General features: G+C 41.0%; 1 protein-coding gene across 1 annotated transcript in view; it reads right to left on the bottom strand.

Annotated features, from left to right (window-relative positions):
- EFCAB6 (EF-hand calcium binding domain 6) overlaps positions 1 to 22,432 on the bottom strand; it is a 112,351-nt gene extending 89,919 nt beyond the window's left edge. Inside the window, exons 1-4 of the mRNA XM_042795142.1 lie at positions 22,329 to 22,432; positions 13,727 to 13,924; positions 12,966 to 12,981; positions 10,006 to 10,083 (exon numbers count right to left, since the gene is read on the bottom strand). Of these exons, the coding sequence (XP_042651076.1) occupies positions 10,006 to 10,083; positions 12,966 to 12,981; positions 13,727 to 13,924; positions 22,329 to 22,432 (396 nt within the window). The remainder of the gene's footprint in view (positions 1 to 10,005; positions 10,084 to 12,965; positions 12,982 to 13,726; positions 13,925 to 22,328) is intronic.
- Positions 22,433 to 23,791: the final 1,359 nt, after the last annotated feature.

The raw sequence follows: 23,791 nt of genomic DNA, 5'->3' as shown, positions 1-23,791 counted from the left end.
TTCACTTTGGATTTTTCCAGTTTCTCAGCCATTATCATTACTGTCAGCAGTGCAGATTTTTGGAGCTGTCAAGTAACTCAATAAGATTCCTCATGAGGGAGACATGGATATATTTGAAACAGCAGAGGACATTTAGATACAAATTTCTTGGGTTGCCCATGCCTCCCCAACCATCTATGACACAGACAAAATAAATCTAGTCAATATGACCTAAGTCATTCACCTGGACAATGTTCTTTTAGGGCATGAAGATTACAGGATGTATAGCTTTTGTACATTAATGAATGTGCAGAAAGAGGACCAGAGTACACTCATCTATTTTATGTTGTCCTTGAGATTTAACTGGATCAGTGCAAAATTACCGGCATAGAAGTGAATTTGACCCATGATTTTAAACACACTTTCGAAAGAAAAGCATTTTATTCCCTTGACTAGGGCCTTAATAGCCTTCCTTAGCAACTTGTACTTTCAGAAGAGAGTACACTTTCAGTTGCTTTAAGGTTCATCCATAATAAGAAATTCAGGTATAATTTGGGTATATTTAAACATTCTCAAATTTAATAGGCTTCTTCAAAAGTCATTTGTGTGATATACCATCAGTAAGAAAATAACTGTTACATTTTATTTCTGTATTATTTCTGATATTCTGTTATTTCATACATAGGTGACTTGGTACCATTACTTTTATTTGTTAAGCTTCAGAAGTTCTTCTGATAAAACTTCATCATTTTAAAGCTTTAAAACCCCAAAATGAAAATTTGTGTTCTTTTTTATTATTCAGCACTTAGGAGATGTAATAACATTTTTATAGATTTATTACCTTTCAGATTGCAATGCCAAACACAAGGTTTATGGTCAAATAAAGCATCATTTTGGTTTTTTGATTGCCTGCTTTAGAAGAGTATTGCTTCTGTTCTATAACTGCCTGTACCAAATTATTTAATTGGTTTTGTTGATATCTAATTCTGGAAAGTATCCCAACCAGAAAAAATATACAAGCTGAAAGAGTGTAGCCAGGCAATATGAGCTGACAAAAATTATTTTGGAAGTTGCTCACAATGAAAAAAAGAAATCCAAATAAAAATCCAAACAAAAATCCTCAAGCAATAAAGTACTGTTCTAACTTGCTTCATTTTCTTGTAGGTTGCTATCTAGCAAATATTATCTCCAGTGGTATTTCCTGATGGATTTCATAGACCACAAAATCCACAGAAAGTAATTCAGAATCATAAGGCACTAAAAATCCTTTGGAAACAGATCATGTAACATCAGATTCATATTGGTTTAAGGCAGTTTGTAGCTGATCTCCCTGCATGTCATTGGCATCAATTCACAGGCATTGTCATCACTTGATCTCTTTCAGCATTTCCATCTTAGTGCCTTATAAGCTCAATTTCACAGCAACCCATTGGCAAAGATACTAAGGAAGTATTCCACTTGCTCTTTGGATACATACTCCATGATGCTTGGGCCACCCTTCCTGCAAGCCCTGCTGCAGTCAAAGCTCTGGCTACTTCCCATCCTCACATCCCCGCTCTGAGAGAGCAGATTCTGCTACAGCTTCTGTCAGTACAAACTAGTTGGGGCACTGGAGCCATCATACCTGAAGCACATATGGACTCCAGATACTAATACTTAGCTATTGCTCTGCCACTGAAGAGCAGAGCAAGCTAGTTTCCAAATGCTATACAAACATTAATCAAGGTTCACATCATACCTCTGAGGTAAGCAAGTATTTTGCCCTTATGTAGCTGTGCAAACTACAGCCCTAAAAGTTTAAATGTTTCTTCTGAGGCTCCTGGTGAACCAGCTGCCAGGCCTAGATGACTGGATCACTGAATCAAGCCACTCCTTGCTTTCTGGCTTCCCCCCTACTTGGAGGCAGCCTCTGAGTTTCCATTTCACCATATCACTTCACACAAAAACCGTGCTAAGGAGAGAGGAAACAGATCATAGCACCCATGATACAACATTTACCTGTTCATGCCTCAAGCTGCACAGAATGTGAAGATGTGCCATGGTACCACTTTATTTCAAACAACAGGGTTCTTCTGCCCCATGGTCAAAAAAAATCAGTCATATTCAAACTACCTGCGGGAATTCATTAGAAGCACAAAACAGCTGATCAGAGTTGTTGTCTTTTTCAAATGGAAGATTTCACTAGTCACCTGGTTAACAGGATCTTTTTTCCTGTGAGAGGCAACAGCTCTCAGCTTTCTCCACTCACTGATCTCAGCAGGAGTGGGAAGATGCCTTCTCATTCAGAAGCCAACAATTGCAAATCAGCTTTGAAAGGGAGGGGTTCCTGGCTCCTGTAGGCAAGTTCTGCACACAGAGTTTGTGCTCTTGACACATTGGTTCTGCTGAATAATATTTCAAAAATGTCTTATGTCAGCCAAAGAAACTGAAGGGGTCAAGGAAAAGGCTTTCCTAACATGTCTTAAAGGCAGAGTAAGGAAATCCTTTCTTCTCTTCATTACTTCTTCCTCTGGAAGAGCCTCTGGTGTTCTCACTATCTCTCCTATTCAGCTTTCAGAGTGGAATAGGCACCAGCATCTCCATTCAGAGTCCTCGACCCTGTGCTTGTCTGAAGCCAAGAATGTCCACTCGCAGTGTCACTCTGTGAGGCTGCAGACAAGGGTAGTCCCACGTTGTCCCTGTAGTATCTTAACCCCATCCTGAAAATCAAGCTAATTGAGATGAATTCTGATGCAGGACTCATCCCTTTAGAATGAATTACTAACATATTTATCCTTGCATACTATTGCATCCATTTATTCAGAGAAAGGCTGAAGGCTGCAACTTGCATACAGAAGATAAACGGGCAAATTAGCCTGCTGCAAGCAGCCCCAAGCCTTTGTGATTCAGAAGATCACAAAGGCACCATCATTTATTATTATTACTCTCACAGAAAAATCATGGCTGTTTCTTTACTTACTTCTCAAATTCCGTGTCCTTCATCTTAAAACAGGCGATCTCAAGAATTTGCTTTAGTGTGTGCCTCCGTATCCATCCTGCACAGCTGTAGTCAAAAAGTCTGCAGCACCTGATAATGTTTTTCACATTCTTTGCAATCTACAAATTACAGGTGATTTCAATGAACAAGAAACCAATACTGACACAACTGACACAAGTGCAAGCACTGGAAAGCTTTGCTAATGTATAATACAAACTGCTGCTTTATACCTATTTTGATAATACAGGACAACCTTCCCTGGCACAGCAGAAAATGTTACAATAATACTCCATAAGAAATTAATATTTTGCATTTACTCAATGTCTAAGGCAATTTCCTCTTCAAATGGCACTAATAAACTTCAAAACTCTTTCAGGCAATGCAATGAATTTCAGACATGATTCATATCTTTTAAACAGTAGGCAGAGGATGATCTTCCTTCAATGGCTGAAACCTAGAGATTTGTTGAAAACCAAATATCAAAGATCAAGGCAGGTATACATTTCATAAGTGTCAGTGAACTCCAGAATATCAGTGAATTATTTGTTCTATATATATATCAAAGCATTCTTTTTTTTTCACTTCACTTCAAAAATTACCAAAATCAAGAAGATTTAGGGTTGAAAGAAAATGTATACATGGGATAGACTGACAAATATATTAACATTCTGTTAAAAATCTCAGCAACCTGGACCTTAAAATAAGCTTACAAACCGAAAACTGACAGTAAAAGTAGCATTGAAGGCTTCCATGTTTACTCTGTTCTGTGTCAAATTGTTCAGCTTACAAGAATAAAGCCTTGTTTAAAAATATCACTTTTTAACTGCTCTTTCTGCAAATGCAGTTGGGGAATTGAGTCAGGATGTGTTCTTTCTGGCTCAAATACTAGCAGCAATAATAAAGATTCTGTCACTGCTCCTTACTCATGCATTCAAATGCGGCTGCCTGAGACAGAATTAAATCCAGCTCAGCTGCATATGCTCTGCAGTGCTACCAGCAGTAAGGAGGAGGAATGTCCTTGGAGGGACTACTGATCATAGTGAAGTCAGTACTTCATTGGAGCTGAGATTTCATATCTTGTTTGTTTTCACCAAAAGAGTTGAGATTCCGAGTCCGGAATGCACTGCAGAGCATTTATGCAGAGTGAAAGGCCCATTTGTGGGTACAACCATCCACAGATGTAAGCAAAGGTTGCTCGAAGTAAGTGGCTATGAATCAGGCAGATTTGACTATTTCTTGGCAACTCTGCCTGGCAAAAAGGGGTGGAAGAGGATAAAGCTTTTTATCTGGCCAAAGACATGAAGAAGGAAAATCAGTTTTTATTCACTACAAAAAGACTTTTCCTATAGTGATAGATAAGAACAACAAAGGAAATTCAAATTCAAAGAAAGGATTAGACTTCACCAGAATAGGCCAGGATTTCTCTTCCTTGCCATGATTGACAAAACATTTCCACCACAACACTAAGCTTTTCATGGAGAAAGAAATGCAGCAGTCTTAACACATTTCTCCCTGTAATCAAATTTCACTGAAATATATTATTCAATGAATGAAGCACAGGTTTGGATACTGTGGTGCCTGGCACCAGCGGTACATTTTTCTGCCAGCTTGATAGGACCATTTGTCCTTACAGGTTAGATAAGCTACGTACCAACCAGTTTATGCTATCAGAATCTTTCAGCAGAGACACTAGAAGCAATCTTCCTGTTTGTTCTCCGGAGTATTACTGATACCACAGCACTTTTAGCAACCACAGGGCCTTGCCATAGTGTCTTTGGCATAACACGCTCTGTTGTCACTGACACATGCCAACTGGCTGCTGCTCCCCACCCCAGCAGTGACTGCATTTCAGCAGCATTTATGCATGTAAAGCACTTGGGGATCCCTTGGGAAGAAGGAAGACAATGAATATTTAAAATATTTCCTTATACTTCAGAAGCACAAAGGATATCCACTGAAATCACATCCTCTACAGGCGTTGCAACAGGAGCAGCTTCCAGAGACTCCCTTATGCAGACTGCAGCTTACTGTGAGAGGATTTCCTGCCACAAGCCACTGAAGTTCATTTTGCTACCCACACAAGGATTGCCAATCACTGTACACCAAGGCACTTTCCTCAGCAACTGCGTGTCCCGTGGATGTGGGCTTGTGAGGTGCCACCTGCGTCATGCATTGCTTCCCTCTCCCAGGCTTCATGGAACTTGTTGGTGGCTCAGGGTATTTGGCAAAGGTGGGAAGGAGATCTGGAAAGGGGCTTTCATGCATTCCCATTACCCCAAATGCCTGAATTCTGCCTACAATAACATCTTTCTGATGTTGAATGAGCCTGCAAGAGGTTTCAGGGAATCCCTGAGACAAACAGGCCCCTAGCATTACAGTTAAGGGAAGAATTGTGCTTTGCAGAGAAGGCAGCTGGCTGGATGGGGAGGCAGAGAATTTCTGCACAGATGCGCTACACTGGCTTGCCTATGTAGGGGGATATGCATGGAGGACACCGGGACAGACTCAGTGTTTCTTCTGCAGGAGACAAAAGCTGCTTGCCCTTGACATGAGGATCAGAAGCAAAATCTGTGTTCAGACTTGTGATTGCTGCCCCTCATTAGAGTCGTACAGTCACCCTAATAAACAACATATGGGAGATCTGGGGTTATTATTTGCCAAGAAAGCAAAAATAGCAAAATTTTAATGGCAGCATTAAGAAATATGCTGCAAGGAATAAGTTGAGGACAGAGTGGTAAAACATGCTGCCTTCTTCCATTTTTGTGAAAATGTGTCAAAAATGCATAAATTAGTAAAGAAAAACCCATACTATAACACCTGGCACTCTCTCTGGCAAAAGGACTAGAGCTCAGATGTGCTTTCAAGGCAAACCCTGCAACACAGGACAGCTTGGAAGCTTACCACTCCACTAACCATCCCTGAAGGGACCAGGCATCAGAGCCATGGTCTCCAAAACACCTTGCTCAAGAGCAGAGGAGGTGCATGTGAGGCAAGCTGGCCAGGGCAGGGAAAGGAAAGCCCTCAGTCACTCCGCTTCCAGACTGTCTCCGGACAGTCGGACAGCAGTCTGGAGCCGTCTCGCTGTCTGACTGTCCCCCTTCCTTCGGCCAGCACACCCATGCAGAGATTTCCTGTGCTTCATGGCACCCTGCTGTAACAGGTACCGGGGGAAGAAAGGGGGTGATGGGGAAGATTTTAGATGTATGGTTATATACCTTATCACCAAATAGAAGATTTCAATCTGCAAAAATCTATCAATCTAGCATCTTACACACAGAGAGATACACGCATCAGATTTTGTTTGTTTTGTAAAAAAAGAAAGAAAGAAAATAAAGGCCCAAAAAATATTCCTCTCTTGCTATAAACACATCAGTGCTCATTTTCCCTATATTCTACTTTGGGCCATTTTGTGTAAAATCTTTAATTAAAGTTTTTCTTTGAAATTGTCATCATCAAACCAGAAGAAAGAAAGTAAAAAACGGAAGGACACAGCTGTGCATATATGAAGTGCTATTCAGTACCAAATGAATTGGAACAAAATAAGTATCGTGACTGTTATGCTCTTAGTTTTGGCTCTGTATTCTCAGTAGCACAGTCTAACTTGTCACTTTATATTGATTCCATCTGTTTACACTCTGCAGAGTATTGGCTTCCTACAGTGAACATTTCCTATTTACCAGCTGGTAAAGATAGGCCCAAACCAGATAGAAAAGAATTAGACTATTTTCAGATCCTCATAAACATAAAATCAAAAATTAATGGGGGAGGGGAGATAAGAGTACAACGAGTAAGGAAAGGAAAATATATGGGCCTGGTGCTTGTTCATATTGATAGCTCTTTACCTCCCATTAGCAATTTTTAGAAACCTTGAAATTTGTGCAATAAGTACACAAAATAAATCAATTTTCAGTCCTCTTTACATTCTGTGTTACATGAACAGCATTATTGTAAATGTGAATCAATCCCAGTATTTCAGTAATCTTTAAAGAGAAACAGTTTGCGTCTGAACTTTGCTAATATAATATTCCTACTCCCATCAGCCAGCTATGAGTGAAAGACCTTTATATAAAATGACTCTGACTGAGTTTTAATTATTTCTTTTTCATACTTGCTGGATTCCTTTCTTAAGGAGACTATTATTTGGAGGGGCTGACTTACTTCATCAGAGTCCTTTTACTGTCAAAAAAAAAAAAAAAAACCAAAACAAAACTCTTGCAGGTTGCAAGGTCTTCTTGAACAAAGTTTTATTTTTTAACATTCAAGAACACTGTGTCATTGCAGTTGAGGTTCCTTTCTGTGGTGCCATGTCCTTTTGCAAGTGTTACTGGGGAACAAAACCTGTCCCTATTTCTGGAGTCTTAGCAGCCAAGTCAGTGAACTTGCACTCTATAAAGAAAAAGAAGATAGATTTGGGTGCTTAAAAGGCAAGTTGTCCTTTATTGAACAGGTCTCTGCTGTGCCAAGGCATCAGCTGCCCAGAAGCATGGAAAAGAAGATTCTGGGCTTCTGGTACGGTATGAAAATTCTGGTTCTTCTTACTCACAGCACATAAAGAAGTGCATAAGGATCCCAACTACATTGCTGCCTTACTGCTTTGAACACTCACTGAGTCAGTAGAAAAGAGCCCTTTCATGTGCCACTATTTATATTCCCAGGCACACATCTGTTCGGCATTTGGCCCTCCTTCTCAGGCTGTTCTGCTCTTACGAGGCAGCACTGTGGATCCTACACATTGTAGCCTTTTTCCTACAATTTGCTGTTATTTTTCTTTCTTGCTCAGTTGTTTGTGGTTTTTTCCCCTCTTTTCTTTAAACTTCCTTTCCCAAGACAGTGACCTTCAGGAGTAACATTTTATTATATTTGACTAGAAATGATGGAAGGACTCCTATAGTCAAAACTAAACTTAGAGTTTTGCCCTGGCTTTTGAACTACTCAAAATCTTTTCTGAGCTTATCTATGCTTTACTAAGAAAGTAAGAATAACTACAAAGGCAGTAAGGCTTACTTCCAACAAATACAACAAATAACTGGTGTCATAGAAACAGGTAAGGTCAGCCCTGGATCATTTGATTAAGTGAACTATCAGCATGGCTAGAGTTTCTAAGTGAAGGACAGTGATGAGAAACCCAAGGCCACCTGCCAGGTCTTGGTTCTCCTATGTCTTTTCACTGACTAGAAGATGCTCTGAACTACCTGCTGCTTTTCTTAATCTTGGCCATTACACTAGTTATCATGTCTAAATACAGGTACATGTGGTAGGTGGTCCAAATGTGGTTTTCTGCCCATACAAGGAGAAAATCACTATTTTGTATTTTACTGAGGGCATTAGGAACTTTTTCTTTTATGTTTTTGTTTTCATTTGTTTTGGTTTGTTTTTTTTAACATGCACATACAAATTCAAAACCCAAACAAAGTTATGAATATAAATGCATCCTTGACGGATAATGTGCATCCAAACAGAAGCAGAATAAGGTTTGGCTTGGGAATAACCACTGTGATACATTACAGATAAATATTTAAAAAAGTATATGAACTCTTAAGTGTATCTGAATAATTATCTGTGTACATCATGCATTTCTATATTTTGCAGTACTTCTTTAACTGAATTGTTCCTGAGATATATATGTAGCAGTAACCTTGCCTTAAGTTAATGATGTTTTCTGTTAATATACTAAAATATACATAACAGCTCTATTGCACAATGCTGTTAAAAATAGCATAGAACCTTGTAAATTAAATATACTGCTAATTAGGACTTTGGAGGATATTTTCAATTCATAAATTCTATAATAAGAAGATATTTCAGCAGTTTCTTTTGTGATAGGAAATGCTTAACATGAAAATGTAAACGTTACTCTTCAGTTAGCTGCATATAGCCAAATGAATAAAAGCTATGACATTAATAACAACTATACCAAGTTATGATTGATAGGCTTTTCTACAGCGAGAAAAGATTGTCTTGGATACAATCTGTCCTAACAGCCTTGCGATATGTTAATATTTTATTCAGACTAGAGTGAGGATATATTCAGATGTCCTACTCAGTGGAAGGGAAGCAAATGGGTTGCAAATACTACTGCAGCCCTGAGGTGCAATAACAGCTGTGAAATCAGAAAGATTTTATTTCTCTCTCCCAAATTACAGGCCAAGCCCATGCCAAGCACAGCAGGAGGTTGGATTTTCCTTGGAATTTACATCAGATTATGTTTAATGTATTTCTTCTTCTATGAACAGTCTTAGGATAGAGCCAACAGACTGTCACACAGTGCTCTAGAAGGCACAGAATACCCTTATGTGTCCTTGTAAATAATAACTATTATTAGGCGTGATATGTGACATTAGGTTAACTTGCAAATGCTCAAATATAATAAAATATGATTATGCTGATAAACAGATTTTCATGGCTTAATTTATGCAAAAATAAAATAATCAAAATCTAGCTTTCCCATAGTCACACCACCACTGCCTCCTTGATTTAAAAAAGTGTTTTTATGCTGTTCAAATCTGTTGCAAGATATAAGCAGACTGAGCTCTCAGGTGGCTGGATACTTCTAAGTAAAAAGAGTACAAAATGTCTAAAATAATGTTCTTCTGATGTGACAGAATGTTTTACACCAGTCTTGCAAAGGGCTAAACACTTACAGAAATTGTACTGCCATGGAGAATCTAGTTTCTTAAATAAGTCAAGCATTCTTACTCAAGCCACAAGCATCTAGTAACTAAGAAATAAAATCACAGTGGGACTATGCCAGTTCTACACCGGAGATTTGTTGCAAGACTGCTTGAAAGAGAAGAGTGCTTAGTTTTTTGATGCTAAAAAGGGATTCACAGTGTGGATTGGTGAGGCTTTTAAGATACTAGTATTTTAGCATAATAAAAAACAAAACAAAACAACCAAACACTAAGCATGCAAGTATGACCAGATCTTCATGACATAATAACCGGGCAACATCCTTTTAAACATGGTACTAAATTGTTATCAGTACATCAAGAGCAACATCTACTTATCTGAAATTAATTACTACCCCAGCATCTGATTTCTGTTATTACCCTGGTCAACATACTTTCTCCCTCAGCAGGGATTCCAGCTGACTTAATGTCATTGTTTGGCGACTGTGGCTGCTCAACCTGAAAATAAATACAATAAAAAAGATTAGATGAGCTGCATCGATAAACATAAACCACAAGTGCATCACAGTACCATTGAAGACCACTGTAGGGACATCAGTGGGAGTTTTGGTTTAGCATGTGAACAACTACAAGTGCAAGAAAGTGGCTTGATCCTGCCTTTGTTGTGACTGTTCTTCACAGCTCTGCACTGCTCTTGGAGAAAATCACCACAAATCTGCATCCCTGCAGCAGAACAGAGATGTGGGAGCTGCTCCTCTACCACAAGTATGATGACCGTTAATGTAAAGTATTTTTTCTTGAAGGAGTTCTTTTGTCTGCCATAAGAGACACAAAGGGATATTAGCAGCTTGATCTGGCCCTTGGGATGACATAGTACTCAGCAGTCCCAAGGTCAAGAAAGTTATAGTGCCAGTTCTCCCCTCTCTGCTGCTCTGCTCCCATAGAGTGTTCTTCAGAGAACAAGAAGCATTTCTCCTCCCCTCCTTCTCCCCCAGCATAAACCTGAGACCCATTTGTCACCAGTAACTTTTAAATTTCTTTTAAAAAATAAAAATACATCGCCTTGCTTTTGCTTTTGTTTCCTCATCCTTCTGACCTGCATCAAGCACCACAGCAGGTCATTCTCAGAGTCACCTACCATCCACGTTTACTTTCACTAGTGGGTTCTGCAGGTGCCAAATTCCACTCTGCACATCCTGCTTTGGTTTCAGCCTTAACTGCTTCTGAAAAGCCTCGTGCAGTTTTATTCATATCTGTATTTGTGGGATGAAGTCCTAGAAGCCCAGCTCCGCCATTGTTTCAGCCTCTGAATTTAGCGGAATTGCTTGAGTTTTAAATAGGGAGAGAAAGTCGCTCTGCTAATGAATGCCTCCTAGCAAAACTCCTGGAAAACAGCACCCGTACTGCCCTCCGGCGGCGAAACCACCTCCAGCCGCGCCTGGTCGCTCCAACGGAGCTGCCAGTATTTTTGCTTCTGTACATTGCAGACAGTCTGAGAGCAGTTCTCTAACAAACTAGCTGGCCAAAAGACAAGATCGTCTAAGCACGAGCCTTACTTTCCACATTTTAGCGAGTCTAAAAGGAAATCAAGAGTAACATCTTATATATTCTCCTTGAACACTGGGAGAAAATCCAGCACCAAGAGTACAAAAAGCTCTACCATTTTATTATATCGCATGTAATAAAGAAAAGATTAACCTTTTATTCAAGGAAAGATCCCTCATTTGTTATTTAATTAGTTTTCACTAATTAATTAGAATTTTTTAAGCTCCCCTGTCTCTCTGGGAGAAAGTAGCTTAGGTCCCTCCCTTTTTCTTCTTTTCTTTTGCCGCTCCTCTTCTTCCTCCTGCTTCCTTTCAAAGTCCTAATCCCATTTTTGTATCCTCAGTATTACACTCCCTCATTCTCCCTTTGTCTGAGAGTTTTCTTAGCTTTGCGCTTGCTGGGAACAAAGTTGGACTGGAATTTACAGGATATTTTTTGAGGCAACTCTTTATTGAAGGCCAGATCATACAAACCCACAGGACAAACTGAAGGAAAAGGAACTTCCCTAAAGATCCCCCTGCAGAATTTCACCCTTTATATTTTGCTGGGGGGGGAGGGAGGTGAGAAGGGGGGTGGTGTGAAAAATATTTAGTGCTCCACTAAGAAAGCCACTGTGAGAACACAGATCCAGTTTTGGTTTCTTTGTGTTTTGTTGGGGTTTTTTATTTTATTTTTACATATACTATGGCTCTACTTTCCATTTTACTTCATTGAAGGTAAGAACTCAAACTTAATCCCAGTTCACACACAGTTGGTGTCTTCTCAACTTTATCACTGAAAAATTACTTGCACTGGAAATGAAGATGAATGCAAGTTATTTCCTCCTAAAGGATTGAATCCTGAAACATTATAACTTTCCCATTACTTGGCTTAGCTTCTATGTTTCACTTAAAGACATGTCAAGCTGAGTGGCATGTTTTCAAATCCCTATTAAACCGAATCAGTTTTGTTTCATAAACAACAACTTTCATTGTTAATTTAGAGAACAGGCTGATTAGTTTTAAAGGTTCATATTTTTTCCAGTAGCAGATTGGTGGCTTAGCAGACCATTCCCTTTTCTTTGGCAATCAGGTAACATTCCTACAGCAACTATGCCAATTACACGTACAGAAAAAGAGATTTTAGAAAAAAGTGTATCATATCTCTATGTCACTAGAAGCTCACATTAGCAGTTAGATTCTGCCTTGAAAGCTAGACAACTCACAAGTGATTAATGACTACAATTTAGTAGCAATTTGACTGCATAATATGGAACACTTACTTACCTTCTAAACGTGATGGTACTTCACGCAATATTAGTGAACTTTGACAGGAAGCCAAGATATGGCACAGTAACTTTCCCAGTACTTAGGATCTGTATTTCAATATACATGGATAAGTCCTACAGTGATATATTTTTTAAATACTTCATTTGCATTACTCAGTCTTTTCTTGAACAGCAAAAATAAATTTATCTTCTAATCTTGGGGGGTTTTTGTGTATTATGCATTACTACTTCTCAGCAATCTGCCTAGAATTAAGCAGAGCATTAATTTAATATCTGATAAGTCCCTCCCAAAAAAGATACAACTTACAAGTCTTTCCATCAGTTAAGATAAAGATTTCTCAACTCTCTAGTTCTATGATCTTTCACATGTACATATTTGAAAGTATATTCATTCACATCAGCCTCACTGATGCATCCTTCCCTCATTCCAAAAGTCTATTTAATGTGTTTCAGGTGTATATGTGTCCTGCTAATGACAATATAGTATTAGCAAAGAATTTAACATCAACCTTAGCTGAAATGGGCTTAACCTGTTACAGACTGATAAGTTTAAAATGCAAATGTTCACTAATTCATTCAGTTCACTAAAATTAAACAAACAAGAGTCAAGTACATGAGAAAAAAATATATAAAACTCAGTCACCTACACTTTTAGGACAGAAATTGAAGTGTACGATAAAGTTGGTGCAGACTGTGCATCAGAATCCTCCCCTATTTTTGCTAAGTGTCAGACATGATACCATATAAACACCCAGTGTTCCTTCAAGTCCAACCTGACAATGGTTTATAAGGTAGCTAATATCAAAAGTGAGCTGAGAACCTCCCTGTGCAGACAAAAAACAGCTGGTCTCTGACTCAGAGTTCACAACCTAACCTATGCATATTCATAACACTGTATGTATTTGAATTTAAGCTGAGAGACCCTTTTTTTTTAAAAAAAAAAAAAAATCAAAAAATCTGCTGGTAAATAATTGCAACTCTTTCAAATAGTGAGACACATTACACAGACAAATTCCTCATGTGAGCATACCACTCATCAAAATTATCTCACATTACTTTTGCAAGTTTTCTATGACTTTCACTTGAACAGAAGGTTTTGATCATGTCTAACATTTTTTTGATAACATTGGCCTGGAACCTGCTCCCATTGAAATTTTGCTCTCAACATAAGTAGGAACTGCCTGTAAATGGTTATAAACAGCAGTGACATAGCGTACCTCTGCCAGCACAGAATCAAATTCAGCTCCTGTTAGATGGAAGAGAAAGGTTGCAGTCACTCTCCTGAATTCACCCTTTGTGACTGTCAGAGTCTGGCCAACATCAGGCAACTAAAATTCTTTTTTCAGTTCATCGTCTTCTTCAGCTGTCTTTTGAAGTAAGATCTGCCCAATGTCCCAGGAGAATAATGTGGGATCTGGGACAGAGCTCACAGATGTAGCTATAAAATATGTTAGGCACTCATCAGATACTCCTAAGTCTGGCAAAATCACATATCTTTCTGAGAATTCAATACAAATCCATTCATTTCTAGAAATATATAAGTAAATTGGTTATTGTTTGTTGACTGATTTGAAAGCAATAAATAGCCAAACAAAATTGTAAATATTTAAATAAAAGATTCCAGGGTTTCTCTTTCTGCTACTACTGTCAAAACAGTAAGTTGGAATATATACTTCAGTTTTAAAAGTTGAAAAACATTAAATAAAGTTACAGTGCATAGATGTGTTCCATGAAAGCAGCCCTCCCACTTCAAGCTACAGAGAGGTTATCTTTGCCCTGTAAAGTTTAGAGACTTTATTCAGTTACTGAGCTTTGGGTAGAGATATCATGTAATAGTGAGGTCAACATTTATTGTCTGTATATGGAGTCTATGGCTGCTAAGTATTTTAGCATATGCCAGCCCCTTGTCCACTAAAAACACAACCAGCAGGGCAGAGTGGAAGTACCTGACAGTGCAATATATTGTACAGGGATGCTTTACATTACTTAAGACACTTCTGGCTCTCATTAGATGTGAATAAGTACTAAAGAAGGACCAAAAGATTTGGCCTGATGTTTCTTTTGGATTTATAATGAGCCAAATTCAGCCACAGCTATGAGCATTTAATTACCTTCTACTTGAATCAAAGGAGGTTTTGTACACAAATCTGAACACTACGGCTAGTTCATAGGCATTTATGTTTTCTCCAAACTTAAATCTAGGATCTGCTCTTAAACAAAATGTGACTGCCTTCAGAAGAAGCTTCATTTACAAAAAGCAAGATGGCAAAATACAGCTTTTTGTTACTTACAGCTTTGCTGCAGTTTTATGAGAGCCAAATTTTTTCTTTTGCTCATCCCTTCCTTACAATGAAAGTATACAATCATGGATGCCTTGCACATTTCATTTCAACTTCAAGCCATTCCAACAAAAGAAAGCATTCAAATTCACAGCTGGATACAGCTTCGGTGAAATCAATAGAGCTGTCACAGCTTACTCCTACAATGAATCTGTCCCTAAATCTAAAACTACATAGCAAGGAGAGGAGGAAAAGTGACACAAACCATGATGGAGGAAGCCTCATATGATAATAATTAAAAATTACTTGCAAGAGGAATGTCCACATTGGGATTAACAGCAAATTCATACTTGATTGGAACGGACTATAAATTTTACTGCTCCAGAAAATGAGGTTTCAGTGGTAAGTGTATAGTCATTTCAAATGAGTTCCCAAAGGAAAAGATGTATATCAAATCTGGTAATGTGTTATAATTGGAAACAGTGATCTTGTAGTGACTTCAGAACAGAAGCGAGACAGTGGTCCAAAGAAGGCATCTCTCTCAAGTTCCGATGGACTTCAGAGAAGGGAAGAAAATAAAGACCCTGATTTCTCACATACAAGCAGGAGGAACAAGAGCTGGGTGAGAAGGGCCATGGCTCCCTCTTCCACCCTCTCTCCATCAGTAGAACTAGATTGATTTTGTTCATGTCCACAGGATAGAGCAAACACAGACTAGCTGTGACAGATGACTTCTCTCAAAGTAGTGAGGGAAATGTGCCCCAAACCCTAAAGAGCACAAGAGATCCTTGGCCACTGCAACTTGCTACATTGAAAGGCACCACTGAACCCCAAGCAAACAATAGGACAGAGAGGACTTGAGAGGATGATGCCACCTGCAAGTTACACAGAGCTTGTCCTCTGAGCAATAGAAGGATTTTGATTTAAAGTCCCAAGACTGGGAACACTTAGACTCCAGTACAAAGCTGCAGCTGATTTAATTGAGTGCCACCTGCTGACACACAATGATGCTCTGTTTTGTGTAGAATGAGGTCCCGAGGTAAATGTGATGCCCTGAGAGGAGGGGTGCAAGGCACTGAGGTCTTCTGCAGTTGTCACTCTGGCCATGGTCTCCCCTGGATTTAAAACAGGATTATGAGAATACACAAGAATATAGGGCATGAAAAGAAGCAGTGTGGCTGGCAACAACAACAAGCAAGACAAAACCTGATTTCTTGAGATCTAATTTGCTGATAAAAATATTGACCAAGATAGTTCTTGATGACTAGCAGTGACCAGATGAGAGTTCGCAATTTCTGTGGCTGTGCTGGGTACTATCTATCTCCTATGTCAGCACTTTCAGGTATGTAGTTCAAAGCAGGAGACTAGAATGGTAGGCCAACTCCTTTACCAAATAACACAGAATTGTCTCTGGAAATGTTTTTGGCCATTATCTTGAAGGCTATGCACATTAAAGTACTCTAAAAATCTTTAAAAACACAATCTTTTAGTTAAGAAAGGCTGCTATTTTATTAAGCAGTACAGTTGCTTAGATGTTTATTTAGACTTTTAGGCTTTTGCAGGAGAAAAATGCATGTACCAGACACCAGCTCATTACACTAATTACTCTGTTTTATGAAGAGCTATTATTAATTTTCCGCACCAGGAAATCTGAGGCAAACTATACTGTAAGTATAAACAGAAGAGCTAACTGGGAAAATAACAATCAGACAGAGATAACATTGCACGGCATATGCAACAGTTTCGTAAGCATGGCTCACGGGTGACCCTGCAGGCAATGTTAAACGGTCAGCATCTGCTCTGCCCAGCCATACAGCCTGAGCAGCGCCGGCAAGTGCAAACACCATTATGTGAAATCCCGGTAGCAATGCTGAGAGCAGACCATGCTCTGCCGCTCAAAACTTTGGGAGGTGCAGCTCTGGGGCTTATTCAGCTATGATGAGGCATTTGTCTTTGCCCATGTGGAATGTGCTATGGGTGCTACTAAAATAAAGGTGATCCAGGTGATGGTGCTATCACCCAATCTTTGCCATGCCTTTTTACAGTCATTAGTCACAGAAATACTTTCAAATATTGGCAGTCTTATGCACAGGATCACAGGATAATTCTATTGATACTTTTGTAGCTAACCCTATCAGACACTTCAAAGGAAACATTTCAAAGGCCCTGTTTCCTCTATTACAAACATAATTCCAAATTAGAAATTTGGTTTCTCCCCAGACTGAGTGGCAGTCGGAGTCAGAGAGTATATTTCCTACTCTCTGATATGTGCCAATCAATTGTACTCTGCTCCTGCCATTCAATTACTATACTATAGAAAGCAAATGTTAGCACAAGGAATTGTAGCCTTCTGAAAATCCAGCATGGTATGTACAGTGACAAAAGCCATATAAAGAGGCTCAGTTGATTCTCTGTAAAGGGAAATGAGAAGTAAAAGTAAAGCAGACATTGCACAGCCAAGTGAAAAGCAGTGGGAGAAGAGCAAGACTTACTAGTCCTATAGCAAAAATGCAGCATTATGCACTATGCAGCATTTTACACAGATAGAAAAGCCCTTCTGCCCTCTCCCTCCATCTTCCCCCCCCCCACCCCCCAAAAAAAAAGACAAAACAACAAAAAAAAAACCCAAAACCAAAAACCAAACAAACCCACCACAGTTCAAACACTTCAAGTTTTCATTACCCAGTTCAGTGCTTTGGACTACTAGGGAGAAAGAACAAAGGACAAGGGAAAGGAAAAGAAAACAACACCTTTCTGACAACTTAAGCAATCTTTATGTTATCAAACAGAAATTAAGTAGATCTGAGTAAACCACCCCCACTGCTTAACATGCAGCAAATTAAGCAGTTGCTGGGTACTGTTGCTGGGCACTGCATCTTCACCCTCTGTACACTCAAATTGTTAGAATAATCTCTGATTGGGTTTTGACCTAAACTTGGGTCAAGCAGCTTCCTGGTTGCATTTCGGGAGTTAGCTTGGTCAGGAACCATTCCCAATGGACAATTTGCATGCAGCCAACCTGTTTGAAAGGGCAAGAAGTGTTTAACAGTCTGGACATGGGCTATTCCATGCCAGTTCACCTCAGTGCCAAGGAAGAGACACAAGCAAACTTAATTTACTAGCACAGCCCATCTACAGCAGTAACCCCTGGCAGATGTCCTAGCTCTGTGGCCATCCATTAAAAGAAATTAGCCTCCAAGCATTCTTTCCCCACCATTCAGGTGGAAAACAACCTTTTCTTCTTCATCTGATACATGGCTAAGCGTCATCATTACTCCAGTCACTTGGCTGACACACTTGCAGTGGCACCTGTGCAAGCTTGGCTCCTTAGAAACCATAAACAGGGAGGGTCCATTTCTCAGAGGCCAAGAGCTCAAATCAATGGGTTCTGGCTGCAAGACTTACCCCATCATAAATATGGGCAGACAATAAGTGTATTTGAAACAAGCAAATGCAAGCTGATTCTGCTGTTGCCTCCTCAGGCACCACCAAGCTCTATTTCAGGTGCTGGGGGTTTGATACTAAAGAGGCCGTGCCAGCTATTTGTACCATGCCCAAGCCAGAGGGAAATTCATGGACCTTTTAATACTACTCTGCCCTTTTTACAGGTTCAGTGGACATATTTAAATCAATTTGCTAGCAAAAGAACCATTCAAACAGCTAAGGCAGCAGCAGCCATGTGGCTCAGTGACTAGGATACAACAAGAATAGGGTAAGTAGAAGTACATCCCGCTGCCAAGTAAGTCACTAGCAAAGTTTTCGTTGACTTCAGAAAATCAGGATGGAGCTCTAATGTACTCTTTTAAAAAAGAAGTGTAACTGGTATTTTTCTGGACTCTAGACATTTTCTAGTGGAAGTATATGTCCATCTGGTCTACTAACAGTCAGCTTGCCTTCTTTAGCTGTCTTCCACAGACCCTTCAGAAATAGTCCATGGTCCATACGAAGTCCATATACTGAAAGTCAAAGATTACTGATACAGAGTAATCAAATTTAAAGTATCATCAGATACTGAGCCTCGTTCTCTTCTCACTTACACTGCCTTTACACCTGCAAAACATCAGTGAATCAATCAAGAATAACGTGCACTGAATAGTTTCTGATTTATATGTTACTTGGAATTCACATTGCTGCATAAAAAGTCATAAATCAGATCCATTGCTTATATTTTTAAGTATACTCCTACTGCTATACGAGGGGCAAGGTCCTCAGTTACCATAAATCAGAATAGCTCTGCTTGCTTTCCTATCTTCAGAAGAATTACATCATTTATAGCCGCTAAGGGATTTGGCCCACATTTCTTCTCATCTCAATAATTTAATTGATAAGAGTTTCCCAAGTGTCTATATACCAAGTTTCTGCATCTAAGGTATGTTTCACTGTAGTTACAAGATAGATGGATCTTGCAAATGGTATAAATATATTTCTGGCCAGTTTAGATAGAAATGTAGAAGGCAGTTTCTACCTAACAGAATAATGAGGATTTGTTACAGTGTTTCACTCAGGAACATGGGACCACATCCTTTTCTCTTCTTCGAAGAATAAATGAAGCTTTAGAATAGAATGCTTTTTCTATTTGTTTCCAAAAGTTTCACTATTTCGTATTGTGTTTGGCAAGACAGATAGCAACTCTCAAATTAATTTTCTCTTAGCTCTTTTTTCTTTTTTAAAAAAAAAAGCCTAACATATTTTATTTTATGCAACCTAAAGTAAAATGATTGCTGTAACCTTGTCCTTTATTTCATTTTATTCCCCTTGATAGAGTGCCAGTCTCTGCAATTGTCAGAGAACAATTAAGGCTAAGAATTCCCCCATGCAGATATGCAGATCAAGGGAGAACAGTTTGTGGCTCTAGCACAATTTGTTGTTCTCATAATGGGCTTATAACAAACAGCTGACAGCAGAGCCACATCAGAGTATAAGCTCCTGCGTGATCTGAAATGGGCTACCAGAGGCTTCCACGGTGTGGTGGGTTGACCTGGACTGGCTGTCGGATACCCACACAGCTGCTCTCTTGCTCCTGCTCCTCAACAGAACAGGGGGAGAAAATAAGATGTAAAAGCTCATGGCTTGAGATAAAGACAGGAAAAAATATCACTCACCAATTACCATCACAGGCAAGACAGACTCAACCTGGGGAAAATTAATTTAATTTATTGCCAATTAAAAATAGAATAGCATGATAAGAAATAAAGACAAAAAAAAATCACTAAAACACCTTCCCTCCACCCTCCCCTTCTTCCCAGGCTCAATGTCACTCCTTCATTCCCACCCCCTCTACTCCCTCTCCCAGAGCAGTGCAAGGGAATGGAGAAGGGGGTTTGCTCCTCCCGGCCACTCCTTCCTCCTCACACTTTCCCAGTGTGGGTCCTTCACAAACTGCTCCTGCACGGGCTCCTCTCTACGGGCTGCAGTTACTGCCAGGAGCTCGCTCCAGCATGGGCTCTCCACAGGCTGCAGCTTCCTTCAGGGCATGCCCGTCTGCTCTGATGTGGAGTCCTCTGGGGGCTGCAGTGTGGATATCTGCTCCAGCATGGTCCTCATCATGGGCTCCAGCGAAATACCTGCTTCACCAAGATCTCCTCCAGGAGCTGTAGGGGAATCTCTGCTCTTGTGTCTGGAACACCACCTCCTCCTCCCCTCCTTCTTCTCTGACTTTGGTATCTGCAGGACATTTTCTCACACTTCTTTCTTTCCCCTCACTCCTTCAACACAGCTGTGGTTTTTTTTTTGTTTTTTTTTTTTTTTTTTATTAAACCCTTTCTTAAATATGCTTTCACAGGTGCAGCACAGCTTATGGGCTCACCTATGCCCTGCAGTGGGTCCACTGGAGCCAGCTCTATCTCGCATGGGGCAACCCCTGCCCTCTCCTCACAGAGACTGCCCCTGCAGGCCCCCACTGGCAGCACCTTGACACCTACACCCAATACAGAGGGCAAGTCACCCTGAAATCCAAATGATGGGTGAAGCAGAGGCTTTCTGGGAAGTCACTGTTTCCTCCCATGTCACAACTCTTCGTGGAGCTCCCTGTGTCTGGGGCACATAGAATCTTTGCCTGTGTTTGTTAGCCACAGGAAAAATTCTGGTGTGCAAATCACAGGCTATCCACTGTAAAGATGGTGTCTTCTCATTGCCTTCCTTACCTCGCTAACTCCAATTATTAAATCATTAATTAATACATTCTCAGTCTGCAATCGATACTTCTCCCTATTCTCTTCCCATGGCTTGAGGTGGAAAGGCTGATTCTAGAAATACCAACTACTTAGAGACAGATTTTGACCTACTCAGAGAATGACCAAAGAAGTTGTCTCCTCACTTCATATAATCCAGGGACAACAGCACTTGCTTTATGGGAAATACAAAACAGAAGCAAATAAACATGAAAGGTCTCTCTAGAAAGAATGATCAACCACTTAGATACCATATCCTCTCCTATATATAAGCTGTCTATGAGTGACACCATAAGGCAGAGCTTTCTGGATTCCAGCATGTATATCTTCCCCACAGACAAACCACCTCTGAGGGCCCTGCCCCTTAAAAGCTCTAATGTTATTCAAGTGGCTGAGCATTCTCATTTGTTCTTGTGTTTATTAAACAAGGTAGTATGTCTGGAAACATATACCTTCAACTGATCAGGCAGAGACCTAGCACCACTCTAATCTGTGGGGACAACCTTCTTTCTACAGCAGATGGATTTTCAGCAAATATAGAAATCCCCACTCCAAGATTTAGTTCTGATGAGTAATGCAAAAGACTGAGATAATCTACAGGATGTGCGTTTTACTTTGCAAAGAGAATTTTACATATTTTGAGCTCAGGGACTGTGTAATTTTGTGTCCCAAAGGCAGAAATCCCCCCCAAAGCGAAAGCCAACCTGCAACACATCAAATAAAGAAGTTCAATAGCACACAGGCTGCCTCCTGTACTGCCCTGAACTCCTTCAGTGTGGAGCAGGTCATTCTGATTATCAGGACATGTTCTAAGCTGGGCTGCAGTGCCAGACTACTGGGCCATAAAGGCCCTGAACTACAAAGCCTCTCTGTTTCAGGTACTTCGGAGAAAAGGTGAAAAAACTCCTGGCAAAGAGAACTGTAGAATAAACCACATGTGAACCAGACTCTTCTTTATTAGGGGCACATAGGATGGCCTCCCTCCAGAGATAATTGCTCTTCCTTCTTGAGCCCCCTCAAATGTAACAGCAGAGGATTTCAACAGCCATGCTGTCTTTCCTTCAGCCCAAACCTGCTGCATTCACCCTGACAGAGCACGAAGCTGTGAGCCACCTTTCCCTCCACTCTGGGCCAGCAGAGTCCCTGACCCCAACCTCCAGAGCAGCCCAGCACAAGCCAACCGCGCACTGCTTCTGCCTTAGCTCAGGCTGCGCTTACCATTAGATGACAGAAAATGAAAAGTACTCATTAAAGCGATTAAAGCCCTTCCTCACGTACGGAGGCAGGTGACCCGCTGGCCGGTCCCCGGTGGGGCGGGGGGACCCCACCACGGCGGTGTAACGCGGGCGTCACGCCCCGGGGGGCCGCCGCTGCTCCGGGCCACGTCCCCTCACGCAGCCGCGGCGGGCTCCGGGCTCCCCAGCCCCCGGGTCGGTACCTGCGGCCCGGGGCGGGGGCGGGGCGGGGGGGCGCGGGGCCTACCGACAGCGGCGCCGCTTCGAAGTCCTCTTGGTGTTGCCGGGACGCTGTTGCTGTAGTAACGACTGCCTTCGCGCCTGATTGGGCAGAGGCGCCGCCGTTCGCATGGCAACAGTAAGGCGGGTGCCTATTGGGTGGCGGTGAGGGCCGGCTGGCCGCGCTGTGCCCGGGGTTAGTGCCGGCGGGAGCGGGTCGGCGCCGGCTGGCGGCAGACGGGCGAGAGGGGAACGAGAGCGGCGGAGCCGCGTTGTAACGTTCTCCCGGGGCTCCGGCAGCCGTTACAACTACCCCCGGCTCCCGGGCTGGCCACAGACCGGCGCCCACCGCCACCCTCGGGAGGAGGCTGGGCCCAGGGCCCCGGCCCGGAGCCTGCTGAAGGGAAGCGGGGACCGTCCCCCGGCGCGGCTCGGGTGGCCGTGGCCGTGGCCGTGGCGTGCCCGCTGGCCGGGCCCAGAGCTGAGGAGCAGCCGAGGGGGCGTTAGTACCTGCTCGCCCCGGTGGGTGTATGAGTGCCTTTCGTTTAAGATTTCATTGTGCGTTTAAGTGAGGAGTTGGGGTCATTGCGGTTTGATTCAGTATAAAATACAGACTGTTTTTCATGGTGCGGTGACCCATGTAAAGTATCGGTAGGGTGTTCTCTGTGTTAAATCCTTTTAATTCCAAAAGGAATGCATGAATTACTGCACTTGGACATGAGAAAAGAAGACTTACTCTGGTGGCCTTCTGTAAGCCTTGGTGTGTATTGTTTTGTTTTGTTTTGTTTTTAAATAAATGAGATTTGTTGAAAACTTATGTTGTAGCCATTGTCTGGAAAAAATACAGTTTCTTGTACAGTCTGGACATGCTGGCCACGCATCAGCAATTAACCAGTAATGCTTTCCACTTTCAAAAGTCCATTAACAAGTTCAGTTTTTCAGTAGATCTTGATGTAGACTGATGACCTTCAGGGCATGTTAAAGCGCTGATTCCCACAAGTATTTGTGTATTTAATGTAACTTTCATATGTGGTCCCTGTGAACTAAGTGGCAGTGCTCCTTTAGGGACAATAACTTGAGCAGAAGCCTGTAAGATTGCAGGAATGTAATGGCAGTACATAGTATTGTAGTTATTGGTAGGAAAAAGTAGAATAGTTTAAAAATTATTTCTTGATTTCAAAGACTTCATGCAAATTGCTTCAGATTACTGAGTGAAAATAGTGACCAAAGGGTCTGTACTTATAGTTAAAACCCAAATGTTTACACCTTGAATTGGCCTATATCATATTTTTTTTTTATATATTCCTTTTTCATCACACAGGATTACACAAATCTTTAATAATAAAAACAAAGTAAGAACTAGTTTTAGTCTCTAATCTCAATGGGATTTACTGGAGGAATGATAAACATGTCCAAAAGGGTCTGGCTGTTAACAGAGATCGACACCTACGCATCTGCGGCTGAAGCAGTGTGGTTAAGGAACAGAACTGG

This window comes from Tyto alba, unplaced genomic scaffold (assembly GCF_018691265.1).
Source record: "Tyto alba isolate M040663 unplaced genomic scaffold, T.alba_DEE_v4.0 Super-Scaffold_21, whole genome shotgun sequence".
Lineage (NCBI taxonomy): Eukaryota > Metazoa > Chordata > Aves > Strigiformes > Tytonidae > Tyto > Tyto alba.
Note: the sequence above shows the minus strand (reverse complement) of the source record. Positions and strands in the feature narration are given on the sequence as shown.